Source organism: Ctenopharyngodon idella, chromosome 7 (genome assembly GCF_019924925.1).
Source record: "Ctenopharyngodon idella isolate HZGC_01 chromosome 7, HZGC01, whole genome shotgun sequence".
NCBI lineage: Eukaryota > Metazoa > Chordata > Actinopteri > Cypriniformes > Xenocyprididae > Ctenopharyngodon > Ctenopharyngodon idella.
The window spans coordinates 19,185,691-19,210,188 of record NC_067226.1 but is presented as its reverse complement, the minus strand read 5'-3'; the positions used below and the strand labels follow the sequence as shown (position 1 = coordinate 19,210,188).

The 24,498-nt window shown below is 37.3% G+C and overlaps 1 protein-coding gene across 1 annotated transcript; it reads left to right on the top strand.

The window, feature by feature from the left end:
* Positions 1-528: 528 nt before the first annotated feature.
* ttc17 (tetratricopeptide repeat domain 17) lies at positions 529-20,866 on the top strand. The gene is made up of 25 exons (XM_051900374.1): positions 529-760; positions 1,113-1,202; positions 1,341-1,510; positions 1,622-1,733; positions 1,837-1,968; positions 3,534-3,643; positions 3,798-3,945; positions 4,136-4,275; positions 7,180-7,340; positions 7,556-7,668; positions 7,998-8,144; positions 9,706-9,821; positions 10,104-10,254; positions 10,413-10,484; positions 11,680-11,904; positions 12,900-13,086; positions 13,761-13,892; positions 15,238-15,500; positions 15,583-15,733; positions 16,868-16,988; positions 17,093-17,252; positions 17,354-17,437; positions 18,291-18,410; positions 19,213-19,356; positions 19,457-20,866. Exons 1-25 carry the CDS (start codon positions 551-553, stop codon positions 19,586-19,588), a joined length of 3,591 nt encoding a protein of 1,196 aa, XP_051756334.1. The 5' UTR covers positions 529-550; the 3' UTR covers positions 19,589-20,866.
* The last annotated feature ends 3,632 nt before the right edge of the window (positions 20,867-24,498 follow it).

Here is a 24,498-nt window from a genome sequence, read left to right as displayed (position 1 = left end):
TTATGCATAATATTTTTCACAAAGGTATTTTTCAAAAGGACTTCTCTATTCTATGTATTTTTCTTTTTGAGCAGAAAACTGATTAGTTGTGGGAAAAAGTGGTTACTATCCAAAAAATATTAAAAATAAGATTAAAGAGCAGTCTTTTAAACTACTGTACTTGTTTTAGTGTGTGTAAATTTACAAATAAAACTTTCTAATATGTGAAATTAGTGGGTATATTGTATTATAGGCTCTAAATAAAGAGACTTCCATAATGTGTACAGTTGATTTGCACATCTAATTGTTTATTAGTTATTTCCTTGTTTTCTATTCTTGGTCTTAAGTACGTTGTAAAATATTACTCTCTGACTAAAAAAAAAAAGAATACAATATAGTATGCATGCTTATAGTTGTTTGAAAGAGAAAAGCGTTTTACATAACTGAAATAACATTTGCCATGTTTATTTATTTGATCGTTATCATGGCATATTTTCATTAGTAATTGTGAAAAAATAAAATCAGTTAGGGAGGCGGGGTCATTCTGTAACCCGGAAGTAGATTGAGGTGAATGACGCGAACCTTTAGGGTCGAATGGACAGACGGTAGAAAGATGGCGGATGACAAGAGCAATAGCATAGGCAATCATTCCAGTAATAAACGTTTATGGAGCCCGTCCGTCCGAGGACCGGCGTTCATTTTTATCTGTGTACTGTTGACTGAGCCCGCGCGAGCCACGACGCACTGGGTGGTGACGGAGGACGGCAAAATCCAACAACAGGTAAGCGGCTGTGTCGTGTTTAGTCACTCTATCGCTCTCTAGATCATATTTACAAGACAAGTAAAAGACGAGAGAGCCTCAACAATCACTTTCAGATCTGATTGTTACCCACTAACACTGCTTTATACAGCTGTCAGGCAGATGCGTGTGTTGACAGCTGTTGTCTGCTGCTTATGATATCACAGCGCTCTCATGTGTGCTGATTCAATAATACTGTCCAAATCATCAGTCTGATTTGGCTTCTTGATGTCATCTAACCTCTAACCTGATATCTGTCATATAGTGACTCTTGCTCTCAGCATGTGTGCGCATTGATTTTGCCTTTGCCTTTTACACGCTCTTTCGTTTTCAGGTGGACTCTCCTCTTAACTTGAAACACCCCCACCATTTAGTTCTTTTCATGCAACAAGAGACTCGTGTGAACTACCTCAAGAAGTTAGAGGTGATGTTAAGCCTCACATTCAACATAACCTAAAAAGGATCTTTTATAATGTGCCGTGTCTTGAAGAAGACTGCTCTAAAGTAAACATACGCTTCCCTATAATCTTAGTCTGACAGTGAGTCATTGTACATTTTGCAGAAGCAACTAGTTGCTCAGAAGATTCACATTGAAGAGAACGAGGACCGGGATACTGGTTTAGAGCAGCGACATTATAAAGAAGATGCTGACTGTGTCACAGCTAAAGTTCCTCTGGGAGACTTGGATCTCTATGATGGTACTTTTATATCCCTGGAAAGCAAAGACATAAAGTAAGTGTTGTTTGCTTAAAGAAGGAAATGTTTCCTCATGTTTTTTTTAATGAACATTTCAGTTGTCGTTATCACGTACGTCATTCCATTTTTATTATTGTGGCTTTCTAGTCCGGAGGATTTTTTGGATCAAATGTCACCTCTACCTCCAGACCTGGAAAAACCTGACTGTGCAAAAATTCTCGACCTTCCTTATAGCATTCATGCATTTCAGCACCTCAGGGTGAGTGTTTTGAGTGTTTTAAGCTGCACCTTTACATATATCTTTCTCTTATTCTCTCACATGTACCCTCATTGTCTTTGTCCCTTTGGTTTTTACCTCTCAGGGTGTCCAAGAGAAGGTAAACCTAACATCGCCCTTGCTTTCAAAGGATGACCCAATCTTTACCTCCCTGCCTCTTAAGCTGGGGCAGAGTGTGGATGAGGTTGGGCATCAGATACACCAGGCCCTACTAAGAGTAAGTTGATTTGCTTGATTTGTAAACTCCGGCCATGGGACCCACATTTTCCCATGGTCATTAAACCTTGACCCAGATTTTTAGGAATTTAAATGAAGCAAATAAATTTCTCAAAAATGGTTGACACACTAGTACCATCCCACTTTACTTAACAGGCGCATAAGTTGTTAAAATATCACTAACACTGATGGGAAAAAAACAGAACAAAACAGTATAATAAGGCAGGCTAATAAATAGCAGTCCCAAACTAGTTTATGTAAAGTTAGTAAGTATGTAAATTTAGTAAGCCACCACAGTCATCAAAAATATAGAAAAAAAACACAAATTGAAAATAAAGTGATATTTTTGGTTAAGGTTACGGAAAGTACAGTTAGCATGGTAAATACGCAATACTAACATGAACTGCTGATAGAACATATGGACACTGATCTTGATGAGTAGAATGAACGTGCAAATCCCAGCTACCACACGACATACCAGTTACTTTTTGGTAATTTCGGAAGTACAACGTTACATGCTCATAATTTCATTCACTCTTTATATAGAGTGAAGTGATATACAGCACAACAATTGAAAATTGCGCTCCGCGAGCACAGTATAACGTATGACAGGACAGGAAAGTTAGTTTTTCTGAGGTGAGAGACTTTTTATTTCGTAACAAATTATGAAAGTAACATTAGAATAATGACTGACATATAGCCTGACAGAAGAGTCAAAAGCTTTCATTCTCGTCTTTTAAAATAAAAGTTTAGCATCAGTGAAACATTTAGAATTACGTTTGTTGTTGTTGTTTTTGTTTCTTTGACTACACTCCCACTCAAAACAGTCTTGTGACCCACCGGTTGAGAACACTGTCTTATAGCACACAAAGTGCTTTACTATGTGCTTAGAAAAGTCAATTAAAAAGTCACATTAAATATCAGTACAATACTTTTTAATGAACAGTATTTGGGTTTTTATTTTATTTTTTTTAATTTTGGTTTTGGATAATATTGGATATTTGTGCATTCTCATATCCCTTATTTACATTTAAATGACTTAAATTTACATAAAGTTCATCTTTAATAGCACTAATAATTTATTAAAATCGTTAAATGTAATTTTTAGCAGCTCTCAAAATTGATACCCATTTTTATACTGTACATTATAATGATGTGATGCACTTGTAGCATTTAAAATGATTGATTTTTCTTTAATTTTTTTATTTATTTTGACAAAATAGTATATAATTTTAATATATATATATTTTTTATATATTTTAATGTGGCTATTTGCCTACTATTTGATTCATTGAATACATTAAATTAGAAAAATATTGTTTCATTTTTACATTATAAAATAATTTATTTGATTTATTGGTGTCATAAATGCAAAAGTAAAATGTACTCATGATTAACTGGAAAAGTCATTGAAATGTATTAGTGCAAACTCTTCTTTTCCTCTATGGTTCAGTTTTTCCTCTATGATTACAGTCTTTAAAGTTTCACAGATAACAGCAGAAGTCAGCTAAAATTGTCATCCCTGAAGATTAATGATGTCCATCTTTCTATTTCTCACTTTCTAAGAATTCCTCTTCATGGGTGCTTTATAACTTGGCCTCTTTCTACTGGCGGATGAAGAATGAACCCAGGCGAGCTGTGGACTGTGTGGTCCGTGCCCTCCATTTTTCTCCAAGGTAACGGGAAATGACACATGGATGCAAATGGCAGATGTATCGCGTGCATAGCATATCAACAGTGAAATCAGTCTCTCATCACCTGCACAAAGACATGCACAAGGTGTGCCATATTTTTTGCATAAATTTGCATGTATTTCCACTTTTTTTTCAGGCAGCACAAAGACGTTGCTCTTGTCAATATGGCGAACGTACTTCACAGAGCACACTTCTCAGCTGACGCTGCCATCCTTGCCCACGCGGCTCTGGATCTCACCACTGATCTGCTAACCAGTCATTACACCCTGGGCAACATTTACGCTGTGAGTGCAGCATTGTGAAGAAGAGGGATGGTTTCTTTAAGATATTTTTTAACTTCATCATAATCCTCTGTGCACACACTTTCTGCTGGACAGGGAATGGCAGTTTGATTTAGTACCTGATTTCCTTGTTTGTATCAAATGACACTCAGTTCATTTTGCATCTCTTCCCTTCCTCCTGTCTCTCTGGTAGATGTTGGGGGAGTATAATCACTCGGTGCTGTGCTATGAACAGGCCTTACAGGCTCAGCCAGGCTTTGAACAGGCCCTGAGGAGGAAACATGCTGTCCTCTGTCAGCAGAAGCTGGAGCAGCGGCTTGAGGCTCAACACCGGTAACACCGAACATTTGTTTCCTATTAATTTCATAGAATGTGAGGACATTCGATTGAATTAATTGGAAATCTTTTGATTTTAATGAGAAAACATTTACTAACGAGTCAGCGTTTTTATATCTGAAGTCTCCCTGTACATTCTGTACATTTGTTTAAAGTCGGGAATTTCCCCTGCTTGTTAAAAGTTACCTTCATCTTCATTACAGTAGTGAATATCAGAACAGCTGACGGACAAGACATCTCAACATTTGTATTACAAATGTCAAAATGATTCTTGTGAAATCTGAATACAGATTTATGCTTTGTAAGGCAACTTAATTTGCCATGTACAGTTATTCACTGTGGTTAATTGTAATTGTTGTGTTGTATAATATTGTTTTTTTTTTTTTATTCGTACAGTCACTGTAAATGATTCAACAGTGTTTTTGTTAACAGCATGTGTTTCAAAGCAGTAAAGATAGTGTGACATAATCATTGGTTAAATGAATAATTTGCTCAACAGTATATACAAATAACATTTAATTCATATGCAAGCTGTCATGCTAGTAAAAAGCCATAGAATTTGAGCTGACCTGTGGCTTTTTAAAGATTTCCAAGATCTCCAAGAGTCTGAAGTGGATGTTGGTCAAAAAAAAAAAAAAAAATAGGGAAATAAAATACATGCTTTACAACTTATTCAGAGAAATGATGCGGACTGCATGTGGATTTAAAGACATGAAGCTTTATTTCCAAGTATTTACTTTCACTCCGAGCAAAATGATGCATGTTAAACCTTGGATTTTAATATAATATAGTGTAATGTAGTAATAGAGGCTTATATGTATTCTAATATTTAATGCTGATATGTTCATGCTTAATATTTCCTGCATAATTACATATATACACTACCAGTCAAAAGTTTGGAAGCGGTAAGATTTTTAATGTTTTTAAAAGAAGTTTCGTCTGCTCACCAAGGCTGCATTTGTTTAATTAAAAATACAGTAAAAACAGTGATATTATGAAATATTATTACAATTTAAAATAACTGTTTTCTATTTGAAAATATTTTAAAATGTAATTTATTCTTGTGTTGGCAAAGCTGAATTTTCAGCATCATTACTCCAGTCTTCAGTGTCACATGATCCTTCAGAAATCATTCTAATATGCTGATTTGCTGCTCAAGAAACATTTATTATTATTATCAATGTTGAAAACAGTTGTGTACTTTTTTTCAGGATTCCTTGATGAATAGAAAGTTCAAAAGAACAGCATTTATCTGAAATACAAATCTTTTGTAACATTATACACTACCATTCAAAAGTTTGGGGTCAGTAAGAATTTTTTATTTTTATTTTTTTTGAAAATAAATTAAAGAAATTAATACTTTTATTCAGCAAGGATGCATTAAATTGATCTAAAGTGACAGTAAAGACATTTATAATGGTACAAAAGATTATATTTCAAATATTCATCAAAGAATCCTGAAAAAAAATATTGTACACAAATATTTTGTACAATTGTATCAGCATATTAGAATGATTTCTGAAGGATTATGTGACACTGAAGACAGGAGTAATGATTCTGAAAATTCAGCTTTGCCAACAAGAATAAATTACATTTTAAAATATTTTCAAATGGAAAACAGTTATTTTAAATTGTAATAATATTTCACAATATCACTGTTTGTACTGTATTTTTAATTAAATAAATGCAGTCTTGGTGAGCAGACTAAACTTCTTTTAAAAACATTAAACATTTTACAGTTTCCAAACTTTTGACTGGTAGTGTAAAGAAATTTATTATGTGTTAGTTCAGTTACCTATGTTGGCAGTGTGCAGTAGACACACCCATCTTAAGTAACGATTTCTATATATCACCTAACCTGCCCGAAAAAAACATTATCATTACAGATAACGTTTGAATAATCAGTAAATGTACATACAGATATCTTAAAACTATTCATGTGTGACTGATACACTGCAAAATGGGTAATTTTAGGTCAATATTTTGGCTGTAAGTCAATATAGCCCTCTGTTAGTAGGGAATAGTAAGATGGCCGCTCGAACACTTCCTGTGGCCTCACTGCCTGCTGGCAGTTTAGAACGCAACGAGCGATCCAGTCATTTATATAAATCAGTGTCTCAAACTAATTTTACGCAAAGGAAGAAAAATGCGTTAAACAAAAATTCCAACATTTAGTTAACTTAAACCAAAGCTAAAATCCAGCTAAATGTGCCATTGCCCCTCCCACAATAAAATGTAATAAATTAAAATAAAATGTACAAGTAAATGTCTGATGAAATGAATGCCAATAATGATTATTTTATTGGCTTTGCAATGTAAACATCATAACAAAGTATGTAAATACACTACCATTAAAAATTTGGTGTCAAGAGTTTTTTTTTTTAAAGATATTAATAATTTTATTTAGCAAGGATGCATTAAAAGGAAAGGCTAAAAATACGATTGTATACAATGTGCTTTTTTTTTTTTTTTTAATCGACAAATGGGTCCTGAAAATTTGAGTACTTTGGAAAAAAAAGGAACCACTAAATAGTAGATTTATTACAGGCATTAAATGATGTTTTCACACTAGATGTTTGATTGAACTTAAAGTTTGGCTTGTTTCACATGGAAGTAGTAAATACTATGTTAAATATGTACAATATGTAAATATTGACACAATATTCTTGTTTCTGACAATATTTTGGTAGTTACAACAAATAAACAGCAAAGTGACCACTGTTCTGCATTTATTATATTCAGATTTTCAGCCAGCATTTTCAGTGATAATAAATAGCTTACAATTGTTCTCATGTTGATGACAAGTAAGGGGAAATTAATTAAAGAAATTAATTTTAGTTTGTGCTCAAAAAACGCTGTGCAAGTGCGAAATCAACACGCTTTCTTTCACTCTTCGTGCAGGTCTTTGCAACGTACCCTGAATGAATTGAAGGAGTACCAGAAGCAACACGATCATTACCTGCGGCAGCAGGAGATGCTGGACAAGCACAAGCTCATTCAGGAGGAGCAAATCCTGAGAAACATCATCCATGAGACCCAGATGGCTAAAGAAGCACAACTTGGTTAGACTGCATATCTTAGACTTCATGTCTTCATGAATTCCATTCATACATTTTCTGTAACATAGACACACAAACTCAAGGTCCTAAATAAGATTGTGCAATATACTGGATAAACAAGTTTCGCAAGCCTGCCAGATCTTGTTTGTGCCACGTTTATTGTCTGTCCTTGTTGCTCACATGAATGCGCATAACAGGCCTGTGATGTTTTGTTTCAGGAAATCACCAAATGTGTCATATGGGCCAGCAGAAGTTCACCCTGCACTGCCCTTTTGACTTGCCTGTACGGTATCACCGTGGTGAACTGTTTGAAAATGTCCACTACATTCAGGTGAGACTGCAAACATAATGTTTGAATTATTTTGTGAGCATTTTGTTAAAGTCGGCATGAAATCAAAATTGACCCTATTTATTTTGTAAGTGCACATTACTAGTCTTGTGGTAAACAATTCATCTGTTAATCAAGAAATTATTCAAGTTTATGCACATCAAGTTAATCCACAAATTATTATATATTTTTTGTCTTTGCGTTCTTTAATCAAAATCTGAAAATGTACTTCCCCTCTGGATTGGCCTTCCTTCTCTGATGCTTGTGCAATATTATTATATTAATATTATTAATATTATATTTCTCTCTTGTGTGTGTGTGTGTGTTTATAGTTCGGTGAGGAGGTGTCAATAGCCAACAGTGTTGCTCTGGTGTCCGAGTTGAGTGTGAATGAGAGTCACAGTCCTCAGCAGTCCTACACTCTGTCCTTAGGACGGGAACCTGCAGCCCACTGGGACAAGGAGATCACCTCCACTGATGTAAGAGAGTGTTGATGTGCAAAAATGTGCAAAATTCTGTGAAATGGGATTAAATGGGGTCAATAGAGCTTATATGCACTCTTCTGGTTAGCTGAAAACAACTGAATTAGCCTAAATATTTAATTAACACAAATGCATGGGAAAGGGTTGTGTAGATCTTATGAATCATGGATGAATGATTCCACTTTAGGGAAGTTCTGTGTGCACAGATTTAATGGGCACCTCATTATCTGCATTTTGTGTATTTAATGTGTGTGTGTGTATATATATATATATATATATATATATCAGCCACAACATTAAAACCACTGAGAAGTAGACCATGGAGCATTGGAAGGAAGTTACCTGGTCCGGTGAATCACATTTTCTTTTAGCTCAGGTAGATAACCAGGTGAGTGTGCATTGTTTACCTGGGGAAGATACGACAGCAGGATGACGGAGGATGTGTGATGCTCTGGGCAATGTTCTGCTGGGAACCTTTGGGTGCCTGGCATTCATGTGGTTGTTAATTCAACACACACCACCTACCTAAACATTGTTGCAGACCATGTACACGCCTTCCTGGTGCAAGTGGCCTTTTCAGCAGGATAATGCACCCTGCCACACTCCAAAAATTGTTCAGGAATGGTTTGGGGAACATAACAAAGGGTTTAAGGTGTTGCCTTGGCCTTCAAATTCCCCAGATCTCAATCAAATTGAGCATCTGTGCAATGTGCTGGACCGACAAATCTGATCAATGGAATCCCCACATCGCAACTTGCCAGACTTAAAGGATCTGCTGCTAATGTATTGGTGCCAGGTACCACAGGACACATTCAGAGGTCTGGTGGAGTACATGCCTAGATTAATTAGAGCTGTTTTGGCAGCACGATGGGGGACCTACACAATATTAGGCAGGTGGTTTTAATGTTGTGGCTGATCAGTGTATGTTTGAACACAATATAAAAGTGTGTTCACACTATGTTGGAATTATTGTAATTACATTATTCTGACTTGTAAAAAGTCATATAGTCGTATAACTCGCTATTACAACTTCTTGAGTTTTCAAAATGTCACCGGACCATTGCAACGCCATGAGAAAACACTCAAAATTGTGGCAGCTTCAGCAGTAAAATGTAGTTAAGTAGTTATCTCAGAATTTTACTGTTTAATAGTTCCAATAATTGGCTGTTGTTAATGACTTAATAATGCAAGCATAATCTGAAAAATAAATAAAAAACTACAAGGCTACAATACAATTTAATGTAGCTAGCACAGAGTTGGATAACTAATAACTAATTTCCTACTAAATGAGATAAATAAACGTTAACATTTTATTAATACGTTTGTATAACACCTTGTTTTCTTGTGGTTTCGCCTATTGATTACTTAAATTTCGCAAATTCATTTTGGCATTAATAGTGTTGGTATTAATAGTGTTGCCATAAAAACGCATAATTACGATTCCAAGGAAGTCATGAGTGTCATCTAGTAATTACTGTAATTGGTGTGAAGGCACCATATGTCTGTATTGTCCTGTACAGTAGAAGTCACATTGTGTCTGGTTGTTGTGTGTGAACAGGAGAGTCAGACGGTGCTGTGGCCCAGGAGGTCAGACTGTGCACAGCGATTCCCCACGATTCCCCCTGTGCATCTACTTCCCACCTATTACCTGCCCCCTGAGTACCGCAACTTCAAGTAAGACGTGTGCAATTGTAACATGAACTCTTATTTTATATTTCATCAGTATAAACCACAAGATCCCTACAAGATGTAACATCATTTATTATGATTGATTATTTATTATGATGCTATTTATTATGATTGATTATTTATTATGATGCTATTGATTATTTATTATGATGCTTAGAAAGATTGAGAATTTTGGCTGGATTTGGATGCTGGAAACCCGATCTGATGTATTTTTATTTCTTTGAATTGTATTAATCAAAGAGCTTGTTATCGGTATCATGTTACCAGGGCTCTGAATATCCTCTTGGATAGCAAAAGTCCTCCACCATCAGCAAAGATGCCAGACTGCAGCTTTAAAAGTCTTGTCACCGCTAGAGACCCGCTAGACTCTCTGGCCTGGGCCTTGGAGAAGGAGCTGCCTGACCCACATGCTGCAGAGGTATGTGCAAGCTTAGTCAACACTGTAAAGGAGTTCTGTACCACACCCTTAGTTTACCTGAGCTATTTGTGCAGGTAGATGAAGCAGTGGGAGCTGTTTGGTATGTAGGAGTGTTGTGTTTTTTTAGTTGAGTCATTCTGTGTGTGTGTTTTGTTCAGGTGCTACTGAAGCGCAGTGGTGGGAGGAGTTTGGAGCAAACTGGAGCACTGATTGCTCAGGCTCTGGACAAGGTAAAAGAATCAAGGTTGCATATGACTCATGTTGAGTGCAGTAGCAGTTGCACATTTTGCTTTGTGTAGATAATTGTAGACCAAATTACTCCACTGAACTGTGAATTAAAGACTTTAATTTTTAAGATTGTAAAAAAGATGATATATTTGACTAATTGTGTAAGGATGGACAGTGTAGAGCTGTACAGATGGAATTGAAGAATCAATCAATTTAAAATGAAAATGTAAAAAAGAGATAGCAATATACCTTCATGTCTTTTCACACCCATAAATTGTTTATTTTGCTAAGAATTTTTACAGTTTTTTTCTATACAATGATAGTTCATCAATACTATGGACTATTAAGCTCAGAAAAGGACAAAAAACAAAAAAAAAAAAAAAAAAAAACACTATAAATGCAGCATAAAAAAACGACTTGTGTCACTATAGTGTAAATAATATAAAGTGTTCTGAAACCATATGATAGCTTTGCCCGAGGAACAGACCTAAATTTAAGGCATTATTCACTGGTAATCATCATCTCTTTTAAAATCTATTTTAGAATGTAATTTCTGTGATGCAAACCTGAATTTTCAGCATTACTCCAGTCTTCAGTGTCGCATGATCCTTCAGAAGTCTGAAGTGTTGAAAACAGTTCTGCTTAATATTTTTGTGAAGACCGTGATGCTTGCTTTTCGGGATTCTTTAATTAATAGAAAGTTTAGAAGAACAGGATTTATTTGAAATAAATTTTGTAACAATGTAAAAGTCTTTACTGTCACTTTTGATCACTTTTAATGTATCCTTGCTGAATAAAAGTATTAATTTTATTTTTTTTTAAATCTTATTTCCCCAAACTTTTGAACGGTAGTGTATATGGTACACGTTGGTGCAATGGTGCTTTTATAGTGCTGAATTGGCCTTTTAGGCGTTTTATGATCACTGTCTTGATAGGGAACATTTCTATGTGAAGATTCTTTAAAAAAAAAAAAAAAATGCGTATGTCTGTTTCACTGAAAAAATATTGGAAACTAATGTAGGTGAGTAAATAATGACAGATGTTTCATTTTTGATTGGATTCACATCTTAGAAATTGTTATCTGCTCATAATTGGTTGTTTCATAACATCAGATTTTGTCTGTGTGCAGCATTTTTAAAATAAAAATAGGAATGTGAAAAACAAGAGCATTAAAGAAAGAAAGTCTCTTTCTCTCAGATGAGTGGGCCGCGGTGGATGATGCAGAATGAGGCAGGTCTTTTCTGGCGTGCTAAAGGAAATGGCACACAAGCTTTGGTGTGTCTGCGTCAGGCACTCCATTCTGCCCCTCCTCAGCACAGAGACATGCCTCTGGTCAACACTGCCAACCTGCTGCTGCACTACGGCCTGCATGACGAGGCCCATGATCTGTTGCAACAGGCCCTGCAGATCAACCGCTCAGAGGTACATATTGACACTGACCTACAATGGAGACCATTGAACACCACACCTTTTTATAGTGCAGAATTTATGACTTCAGTCACCCACTTTACACTTTATGTGATTACATAACAAGATTGTAGTGTTTGTAGTGTAGGCAGCTTGTTCATTAACTTATTTTGACATGCTACAAGACTATACAAAGACGTTTTACTCGCATCACAGTGACTAGAGGAAAACTGCAAAGCGCAATATTGCAAAATATGTCCTGCCTTCTAAATAATGGAACCAATCAGCATTTGAGCATAAAAAAACAGATCAGATTTTAGTGGTGATTTCAAATGTGAAATTTCACCATAAGCCTGGTAAACAGCTTTGGAGAATTTGATGTTTCCCCATTCAAAGAGATAGGAGCTATACTTGAAATAGCTGCCCAAGATGGCCGCTGAGTGAAATGACTTGTCTTAAAGGGACTTTGATGCCACTAAAAAGTTGTCAAAAAAGTGCATGTGTGAGGTGAGCACATAGTCTGCACAATTAGAAAAAAGTGAATGGGGTATTCCTGCCGGAGGCTGCAGTTTCAGAACAGCATTTCTAGGACCCAAAATTCAAATTTAAAATGGCTTCTCTCACTCTTATGTTAGTGACTGTGCTAGCTGCTTTTAGTAAGTGTGGCTAGTTGATTGTTAGCTTACTGTGGACATGGGAAAACATGCAGGTGGCACACTTGAATTGAAATTATAGTATTTTGATACAGGTCAGAGGGCATTCATTTTTTCACGATTTCCAATAGAATCATTTGCACTAACCTATTTAATTGACGTATTTAATTGACAGCCCTAGTATAAATGTATTTTATAGATGAAACATTTTTAATGAAAGAAATTTGGATGTATGTTTTCTTACTTGTGACTTTCAGTAGATGCCTCCACCAAAAGCTTTATAAATCACAGAAAAAAAAAAGTTTATTATGTGACATAACTGTGTCTTTCTCTCTCTCTTTCTCTCTTTTACACCAGCCTCACACCCTGTTAAGTCTGGTCAACGTTCACCTCTCTCAGGGAAACCTGACTGGCGCTCTAGCAGTGTTTCGTCGGGCCCTGACTCTCACAGTTCACTGTCCCCAGTGTCGTGCCAGCCTGCCTCTAATGCGCTGTCTCCAGTTTTATCCCTTTCTTTACAATCTCCAGCACCAGGCCTGTCCATGTAAGTAGCCTCCTATGTAAACTCATAGGACCCTCCCAACACTGAACCAAGCGTTTTCCCCCTGGACAGCTACCCCACTTCACCTCCTTCCATCACTCACTCCTTCCTTCTCCCTGGTGTTGCAACCTCAGCGGCAGAGCGCTCGGCGCTCTTTTTATAGCCCAGGCACTGTAATCTTTGAGCCAATTTTAGACTCTTTACCGTTGCATCTTCTATTCTGGGTTTGCTCCATTCCCTCTCCTGCTCCCCTTTTCTCTTCTCCTCAGCATCCTGCGCTGCGCCCCTTCTGTAGCTCAGCTCTCTCTCCCCTGGCACTCTTCTGAGCGAGAGAGACTTTGAAATAGCGAAATCGTGTCCTCAATAATTCAGGGCACTGAAAATAGCACAGGCTTTATTTAGATGCCGCTGCACTCTGCAGACAAAAATGAACTCATTGTCCTCTTCTCGTTCGGGGGAACTCTGAGCTATTGATTTAGGGATTAAGATGGCGACCCCCTTCTGAACTAACACACTTGATTATATAACTAAATTATGTCTAAATGATGAATGTGTCCAAGTGGCCTGTTTTTCTACCTTTTGCTACTTTTGTATATAAATAATGCAGTTATATTGATTTGAATGTAAGTTAAGCAACATGTGAGCTGAAATGTGTGTGTGTGTGTGTGTGTGTGTAGCTGGCTCTGGCTGTGAGGCAGAGGAAGACTCTGAGCTGGAGGACTGGGACTCGGGCAGCAGCGGCAGGCAGGAGGCCTGGGACCCTGATACCATGCCTGTGTCTGCTTTAGAAGACTCTCTCCTCTTTGAGAGTAAGATTAATAATGGAGCTTATGGGGCTTCTTTGTTTGTGTTTGATGTTCACATAAGATAGAGTGGACTCTCAACAGTCTGAGACCACTAGCAAAAATGTTTCTATTTTGCTTTTTTGTAATTTAGATAAAAAAATGACAAATTAGGTTATTAGCATAACAGTTTAAGTGCTTTTATATGCTTATGAATAGCAATGAATCATATATCTCTTATGTTATAGCATGTCTTTTTGACATTGTTCAAGATCCTTAATCTCTGTTTCCAGGTTTAAATTAGATTTTTAATCCAGTATTTTCAATGTGGCCTTTTGGGCTCCAATGTATGCCTCCACTGAGAGTTTCAATTGTTGTGACAGTTGTCAGACAGAATTTGACCTCATTAATGTGTGAAATGTTTGTGAAAATTATGGGGGTGAAATAGGTCCATTGTCTATTGTCAGTAGCGTAGCAATGTAAGAAGCACAACTCACACGAAAGTCATTTTCAAACCAAGCAGCTTTCTGTTCAAAATTGCACAACCAACTTGAACCTATGGCGAAATCTGTGTGGGGAAATATTTTGCTCTTGTGGATTGCTGTTGAAATGCCTACTAAATCTACTAAAATTCAAACAAAATGAATGTGACTGCATCTCTGGGTCTTAGATTGGGTCTGTACAGGAAGGGATAGTACCATACTAAGCATTCTAAATCTATGATTTTTGTGTCTTTCATGACTCATTTTGATTATTTGATCAAACGTCTAGAGACTGGGGCTATCAGTAAATTTAAAATATTTAAATGTGATTTTCAACAACAACAACAACAAAAATCAGATATATATATTTCTTAAACTGCATTAAAACGCACAGAAAATGCGAACATGGAACTCAGTGTAAAAATTTAGTACTACAACCACTTTCCCTATGCTTTATGGACTTAAACATTTTACTCAACATTAAAAACATTTTTAATTTTATTCAATTTAAAAGTATATAAAAAAAGTCTCTGTCCTGTCCTTGCTAAATTAAACATGCAGTGTAGTGAGGTCATGTGATACAACAGTATAGCACACTACTATTTTAAAGATTTATGATAGCATATTTTATACTCTTTAATATTTTATGCTGTTTCACTTACTATTTTTAAACAATAGCTGGCAGGACACATGGCGTACAGTAGTATTTTATTTCAAACAGTCATTATCACATTGCTGGTGTCAATCTACATGGAAATAAATTAATTAAATCATCTGAACAAGGACTTTTGCTCAACTTTTGATTCTAATACAGTGTGCTTCTACACAAGCAACACTCTCACTGCTTTCCTCTTTACCTTTCCTCTCTGTTACTCTCTTGTCTTGTGCAGAGGTGGTGGTGGACAGTAACGGCTCAGGGGAGGCGAGTGGGCAGGAGAGGGGCCGAGAGCAAAAGGCTGAGGGGGTGGAGGAAGAGGAACAGGACTGGCGTCTGAGAGAAGAGCTGATAGGAGCATTTGAGGGGGCTCTGGACATGAACGGGAAGACGGGGGACCTACGGGGCATCCGCGTGCTGAAAAATGACAGGGTCATGGGGGCGAGAGGGGGTGGACCCTGCTTCGGCAACTGTGAGGATGATGAGGGAGCTGAATGGGTATGTCTATCTGTTGAAAATTTCAGGAAATTTTTGCATTCATAATCGAAGGGAATTCAACTCTTCTCTTCTACCTCTTCAGATAACATTCCAGGTGAAACGTGTGAAAAAGCCAAAAACTGACTCCTCAGAGGGCTGGGTGGGAGACGGAGATGTTCGTCAGAGTGAACCAACATCAAGCAACTCCAACCTTGAGATCAGTGGGCCCACAATCCCCTCACCTGGACCCTCAGGTGCTGAGAATGAACTGCCTTCCTACAGGATGTGCTTTGTCTATCAACAAAGAGCAGTGCTATTTTAGTATTATTTAGATACTATTATAGTATTTATTAATACTGTTTTTTTTTTTTTTTTTAGTTTAAGGGGGTTAGTTCACTAAAAAATGAAATTTCTGTCATTAATTACTCACCCTCATGTCGTCCCAAACCCATAAGACCTTCGTTCACCTTCGGAACACAAAATAAGATATTTTTGATGAAATCCGAGGGTTTCTGAACCACACATAGGCAGCAATGTCATTGCACCTTTTGAGGTCCAGAAAGGTAGTAAAAACATTGTTAAAATAGTCTACGTGACTACAGTGGTTCAACCTTAATGTTATGAAGCAACGAGAATACTTTTTGTGCACAAAAACAAAACAAAAATAACTTTATTTAACAATTTGAACTGTTGTCATACGCAGTTGACGCAGTGAACGCAGTGCAGGCTTCTGGGTTCTACGTCAGAACGGTGAATCATCATTGGCCGGCTCCTGCGTCAGCATATCACGCATGCATTGTGCTGCTCACCTGAACAGCATCGGCAAATACTGAGCCAGCATTCGGACGTAGAACATGGAAATGCTGGACTGTGTTCAATACGTAAACAGTGTAAGAAACTGACAGGGAAGGGAAAAAATCGTTGAATAAAGTCGTTATTTTTGTTTTGTTTTTGCGCACAAAAAATATTCTCGTCACTTCATAACATTAAGGTTGAACCACTGTAGTCACGTTGACTATTTTAACAATGTCTTTATTACCTTTCTGGACCTCAAAAGGTGCAATGATGTTGCTGCCTATGTTTGATTTAGAAACCCTCCAATTTCATCAAAAATATCTTAATTTCTGTTCCGAAGTTGAACGAAGGTCTTACGGGTGTGGGATGACATGAGAGTGAGTACCTAATGACAGAAATTACATTTTTGGGTGAACTAACCCTTTATAAGATTTTCATCTTATATTTATATTTTATTTTATTCAGCTTTATTTGAGTTAACAAAAATGATTTGAGTAGTTTTAGTTAACGATAGGAACACTGACACAGAGGTGATTCTGCTATTACTGTAGCTGCAAAAGTCATTGTGACAACATGATGTTTTGTGTTTATAGAGCGATGGAAGGACTACAGCAGTCTGGGTTGGCCCGGTCCTGAGGAATGTCAGCGCACACGTCGTGTGGACCTCACAACTGTGGCTAGTACCTGGCTGGCTGTGTCTGCCAAGAACATAGAGTAGGATATCATTCCTAGGATCATTCTCTACTCTTAAAACACAATTGGGATACTGTCATATTTTTGCTTTTTTCTGCTAACCTATGATTCTGAACTCCTCACAGTATCACAGAGCATATAGACTTTGCCACTCCACTTCAGGAACCTGCGGTGGAGCCAGTGTGTAATGCCAACCTCCCTGCCAGTATGCACACACTGGACCACCTGAGCGGGGTGGCCAACCGCGGAGGCATTCACTACACTGGAGAGAGTCAGCTCAAAGAGGTGCTTTTTTCCCCCTCCTATTTACATCCGTGACTGATTCTGCTGATCTGAAATGTTCTGGTGTTTGTGGATGGCTGTCTTATTTTGTTGATCTATCACAGGTGTTGCAGAATCTGGGAAAAGATAAATTTCCCTCACTGTCTTTTGAACAAGTGGGAACACGTATTGCTAAAGTGTTGGAAAAGGTATGACACTGTGTGTTGTCTGTTGTGGGAATGTAACTACAAGTGCAGTCACATGCATCTTAATAGTTGCCTGCAGTCAGATTAAAACAATTTGTCTTTTTATAATGTCATGTAAATGCTTTAGTTGAAATGAAATTGTACCAGTCTGGTTTTTGCAAAGTCGAACTAACAGACCTGTCGTCCTAAAGTTTGAGGTCGGTAAGATTGTTTAATGTTTTTGAAAGAAGTCAGCAAGGCTGCATTCATTTGTTCAAAAATACAGTAAAATCAGTAATATTGTGAATTATTACTACAATTTAAAATGATTTTCTATTTTTCTAAATTCTAAAATGTAATTTATTCCTGTGATGGCAAAGCTGAATTTTCAGCATCATTACTCCAGTCTTTAGTGTCACATGATGCTTCAGAAATCATTCTAATATGCTGATTCAAGAAACAGTCCTTATTCAAAATAGAAAAGTTTTGTAACATTATAAATGTCTTTACTGTCACTTTTGATCAATTTCATGCATCCTTGCTGATTAGAAATATTAATTTCTTTCAAAAAAGAAAATCTTACTGACCCCAAACTTCTGAACAGTAGTGTAGATAATGTGATCGTAGCTCGGCTTTATCCATTATGTATACCGTTTAATCGGACACAAATTGGCTTTGTGTATACTAAGACGGACAGACAGGACTGTAGCCCAACTAGGCAAAAACCCACAGTTGCTCAATTATAATGGTGCATGTAAACATACTTTATGACTGTTTTTATATCAAACTAAGAAGAACTCAATGGAAAGTTTATCAGTGGAAAAAGAGTGATAGATTTTGTTATATTTCATAATCTGGGTGTTTGTATATTCAATAGAATCAGACGTCCTGGGTTCTGTCCAGCATGGCAGCATTGTACTGGAGGGTGAAAGGTCAGGGAAAGAGAGCCATCGACTGCCTCCGCCAGGCTCTGAATTACGCTCCTCACCACATGAAGGTTCTGCTCACTCTCTTTCTATTAAGGCCCCGACATACTTTAAGCAAAATCGAAGAATGAACTGGTGACGTAAATTTTGAACAAAATCAGGCCAAAACGAAGTTCCTTCAAAGTGAACTTTCCAGAAAGTTTTGCTCCCACAGGTAAACACCTTCGAACTACCATTGATCCATGGCAATTATGTAATAGGTTGGTGTGCTCTGTGGCTTCACCGTCTTTGAAGTGGAACCATTCCAGTTCATATTCTGTTCAGTCTGTTGAGGTCAGACCGTGAGTAAAAACATGAAAACACTGGAGAGCTTCTGTATAGTAGGAATTGAAGTAGAAATTTTACTTGAGAGACCATGACACTGTTTTTTCATGTTTAATATTGTAAAGCAGCTTGATTTTAAGCAATCTATAATGTATTACATAATAAACATGACGTGTCTTGAGTGCTGAATTACGCAGCTTGTGCAAGCATATCCACATCACTATGATCAGATGCTTTCTTAACTGTCGTTTTCTCGCTTCTGTTATTTTGTTCTGTTTATTTTATTATTGAGAGGAAAGCGTGCAGCACATATTTACAAATTTATCGAAACAACACTCTCAGCAGTGTGGGTGGCGTTGGGATGTTCGCTAAAAGTATATCGCTGCAAAGGTATTTCAAACTTCTTTTTACACCCGAGTGAAAACGATAAAGAACTTTGCCGTGAGTATATCGGGGCCTTTACAGTCACAGAAAGTTTTTCTTCATTGGTTGGCTTGTACAGGAGCAAACGTTACTGTATGACATAAATATTTATTCCTGTTCTGTTAGGATGTGCCTCTCATCAGCCTTGCCAACATCTTCCAAAATGCGAGACTATGGGAGGACGCCCTGACTGTGGCGCGCATGGCAGTGGAAATTGCTCCTCACTTTGTTGTTAATCATTTTACTCTGGCAAACGTCTATATAGCTATGGTCAGTGATTTTATTTTATTTTTATTTTTGAGACGTATCATTATTTATTGATGTTAAATGATGACTGTATTTAATAAATACTTAAATGATATCTTCATAGGAGGAGTTTGAGAAGGCCATGAATTGGTATGAGTCGACTCTAAAACTCCAGCCAGAATTTGGGCCAGCCAAAGACCGTCTGCGTACCATCCAGTGCTACCTCCTCTCCAAGAGGGACCGGCGAGCTCCCTGAAAACACAACACGCACACACACACATATAACTTGAACATGCTCCTTAATCTTAGCTATCGGTGAGGAACAGAGTGTTTGTCTATTTGTTGTCTTAATTTCATAAATATGAACCATATCATTACTGTCTATAAGGTTGGCTTTCAATTGAGCAATGAAAACGGTTATTTTTTTTCCCGATCTTTAAGAAAATTTTATGATGTTGTTTTATGGCTTATGGGTTGTTTATTTTTTATAAAACATCTTGATATTCCTATAAAGGGATATTTTTGCTGCGGTCGAGATTCAGCGTGCTTGACATTGAATGTGCCGGACTGTATTTGAATGCTTATGTTTTTTTGTTTTTGCAATAACACCAATAATACAATGAATCTTTTAGTCCCACCATATCCATATGTCCCTCTCTCAGCAATAGCTGCTAGGTGTATAAAGGGTGTCTTAAAATGTTTTTCAGAATACAGATTGTTAAAAGAAACACTATAATCCTTTCTTTTACACATCCATTTAGTTATTGCTAATGGTAACAGTTCAGGCCATTTTGCTGTTATCTAGGCTTGTATGCTCAGATGATTTCCTTGTATCTGCCATCAAAGCAGGCTGAAGCATCTTGTATGTCCTCCTGTTGCTTTTAATTAGCTAAAAACATTCACTACTGCAAACGTGGAGAGGAGAGTTTACCCTAATCGTTTACTGTACTGCTTTCGAACTACTGTTATAGCTGACATGAAATAAATCCTTAGCGTTCAGGCTGAAGATAGAGCCACTGCAAATATTTAAACTAAGCAAAAGATCAATAACAATGCGGTTTGTGTTTTTAACAATATATTTATTGTACATTTTTTAAAAGGGACCTTCAATAAGGGGATTTTGCTCAAAGTTCTAAAATACACTTCCAATCACTTTTCACAGCTAAGCTGTTGACTCTTAAGATTTGATCTTGTTCTTTATATAATACTTATAAAGTCAAGATAAACTTTTTTTTGTGTATGTCCATAGTCTATGTGAAAGCATAAGTTCCTCAGAAATTAAATTGGAAATGGACATGAGGTTTTTAAAGACATGTTTATGATTGTTTTCTGATTATTTAACTAAATTAAACTTGAATCACACGTTCAGTATTGTTAAGCATAAAAGAATATCATTCATGCTAGTGTGTCTCTTGTATAGCGTTTGCCCCAACAACCTCGTGAATGGGTCACATTATAATATGTTTCACCAAATCAACCCCCATGAAAAATTCTAACTTAAAATGAATAAAAAAGTGGTAGTTAGGATGCAGGATGGATATGTTGTAAATATTTTTTGACTTTTTAATATGAGTGCAGGCAAATTTTAACATTGGCTGCAGAGGTAGATGCTATACTTTATGCTATCCTGAGTTTGACCACGAGGTGGCTGTGAAGCCTCATGACATTCAATACATAAAAACATGCCATGACAATAAACATACAGACGTACATAGGTTATATTTGTTGCTTACTATAAGGTGTAATGTACTATTAACCACTTTAAAAAAAAAAAATTCATCTTATGTTCATCCATGGTAAAGAATTGCTATTGAAAATATCAATAATATCAATTTAAAATTAGCAGTTAATTGTAAAAAGGTTGTAATATACACACTCTTCTCAGTAATCAAATAAATAGGTGCTTAATACTAGCTCAAGATGTAGGCTAATCATGATACCCAATACATGTACACACTATTTAAGCTACTGAAAAATGCTACCAGCCTCACACTGGCAGTTGGACTTACCCCTCAATAGATTTTTCTTGACACTTCAGTAGTAACACCGAGTCTAGTTGAGTGCCACACTTATAGGAGAGCCCCCACCTACCTATCCCCATCAAATCCATTTTACCCAGAGCCCCGCCCCCTCTCTTTGTCAGCTGAATTAATTTGATACTATTTTTGAATTTCTGCGTTTCCCAGGGAAACCTAATGACGCAATGACGTCAATGCGGGTCAATAGCTCAGTGATAGGCTGGTGGCGGGGAAAGCTGTGCTCTCCACCAACAGAAATGACACTGCTGTATCTAAGAAGCCCTGGTGTCCATTAAATTAAGCATTCAGAGTATGTATATAAAGTAACTGAATATAAAGAATGAGAAAGCACGTTTTAAAAAAAAACATACAATGTGCTTTATTACACAAACTCGGGGTAAAACGATATATTTTGTTACCAAAACTACGTAAATTCTTACCTTGAATGTGAAGATGTACCCAGAACATCGTGTTCTGTCTAAGCAAAACAAGTTTGTGGGATGCCAGCCCTCCTTTAACTCCTCAATTATCAAGTTCAGCACCCCCACCCCTAAATACACTGGGAACGCTGATAATTTCTCATGGTATTTCTCTTCATTCAAAAAAAGCGCGTGAGCTCATGCAGTGAGCACTATGGTCCAAATGCACGCGCACCTCTGTGTACTCTGTATAGTCTAGATTGCTCTCAGAACCCTATGTGAACATCACTTTTCACCTCGATGACCGAGAACATGCATACGGTGAGTGATATTTGATTTCTTCCCGTTTCAGTTCTGAACTCATTCTGAACTTTGGCGGGGTTTATATTGACTTCTGATGGGTTTTTGAAGTGATCAGGAATTGAACTAGGCGATAACTCTACAGAGTTTGATTGCTTGTGGTTGGATTTTACAGGCATTTGGAGTATAAATAGCCCAAATCAAAACTAGATCGAGAGTGTGTTCAGGATTACAGAGAATAACCGTGCCACTTAGAGACCCACGCTTCAGTCTTTCTAATAACTTTTTATTCATCGTTATACTTGGCAGAGTGTTATAATAGTAGCAGATTATTCGTTCTTGATATTATGCGGCTCTTTCACAACTTTAAATTCACTACTGCGATGTGTTGTTCTCGTTGTTGCCGAGTGGTCACGATTCGCGCTGTTGTAACGTATGAATCGCACTAATATCTCCGGTACTCTTTTAGAGTCCGAACTTACGTTTTAAAAGGAGCAAACAAACGGATGCAATATGAAACAAGTTTTTTTCAAGTCAGTTGTGTTCATTTTTTACTCCTTCACCTTGGTTTGCTACAGTATTGAAAATGGTTCCCATGTTCCTCATCTGCTACAACTTAAGTCACTGAATATGTAACCTGGAATGTCTAGACCGCCCCAACTCTGTCCTGCACCCAGTAAGAACAAAGAAGGGTAAGAATCTCTGCTCTCTCAGCTGAAATGAGCGGACCGCGGGTTCAGCACCACGGACAGCGACTACACGACTACAGTGCGAGCGCGTTCGTCGGACTACATTTGACACGAAATAGCAACAAGTCTATTGATGCAAACACAATGCAACTATGGAATACGTATTTTTATAGGTTTTGTCACCAGTGATCACCTTGCAAATCATTACCCTGCATTTTTTTAAATATATGGGCTGACTATCGTTTTGCGTGTTGCGTTGTTCGTTTTTGCAAGGACTGAGTAAACTCTGGGCTGCGGCCTCAAATATTGCAAGTAGTGCACCCAGACCAGCCTTCAACTATTGATAGCTATTACAAATTGGTATCCATTTTAGAACTTGCAGTTGATTGTGTTTGAATGGATGCCGTTTTATGATAATTGTGGCTTCTTGTGGCACAATCATGATCAGATGGACGTAGTTTAGGACTTGCATAAGGCCTCAGATCCAGAGCTGGATTTTACTGGCAACGTCTGTTTGTCTTTGCATTATCATCATTACTATCAGCCATTGGCACAACCGTATTGTGTCACGTTTTATTGCACGTATCTGGTTTGCACTACGCGACTTTGAGTGAGTTAAGATTAGAAACAGTCGTTTTTTTTCTTGGTCCTTCTGTTTTCAAGAAAGAGTTTAATTCTTCCTCGTGCCCTGACAGTATTGGCGTGTAAAGGGGTTGGTGCGATGAGCTTGCGTGTGTAAAAACCCCTGGTATAAATAATGTTTACATTTTTGCCTCAAACATTTATCGTACTATCGCCTTAAACGACCAAACAGCCACTGAATCCAGCAGTAATGTCTTTCATTAAGGCATCGGCCAAAGGAGGAGAATATGAACGTGACGTCAATGCAACTGACGCAGCTTTGAATAGAGGAGGAAACGGAAAATACTCATTTTCCATACATACATATACAAACATAATTGTATTTATGAGCTATACTTGTACTGTTATTGTACCGTTTTGATGCAGTTAATTGGGGCGTAACAGTGGCTCAAATCAGTTCTGTCAAAAAAGAGAAAAGAATCCGCATCAATTCGAATAAAAGCAGAAATCACGACTAGTCATTTCTAAAGGATGCCATATCTCCATAACCGAGCGTCACGATCCTTTACGCAAACCGCGTTAGAGAGTAGATGTGAACGCGCATGTCACGGTGATCACGTACAATTCCTCTGAGGAGCATTTGTGAGTGCTTTTTTCTCCAAGTGCTCTAAAAATAGTAACAGCTTGATCCAGAAATAGACAGGGGTATCACCCTCATATGCAGCCTTCGTTTTGAGGCATAAAAACACACCAGGGCGGCACGTTATGTACTCTCGTTGTGTCCTTGAGATATTTCCGTGTGTTATTGAACGTTTCATTCAGTACTGACACGTGTATTTCTCTCATCGAGGGCTCCCTCCACCGGCGAGACTTCTCGCTCTCCTGGTGACCTCCATATATATATATATATATATATATATATATATATAGACGGTTCTGTATATGGTCACTTAATTCAGCATCATGTCGAAGTCAGGGAATCACCCTGTCTGCATTCACTGAATGGAGGTTGGAGATTTGGAGATGGAGGGAGATCTCATTGAAGCTTGCTTTAATAACGAAAACTCAAAACAAAGGTTGATTGAGCTCTCTGAATAACAATAAATTTCATTATTATCATCATTCGTGGCCGATATCACATGATGAAGCCTCTATAAC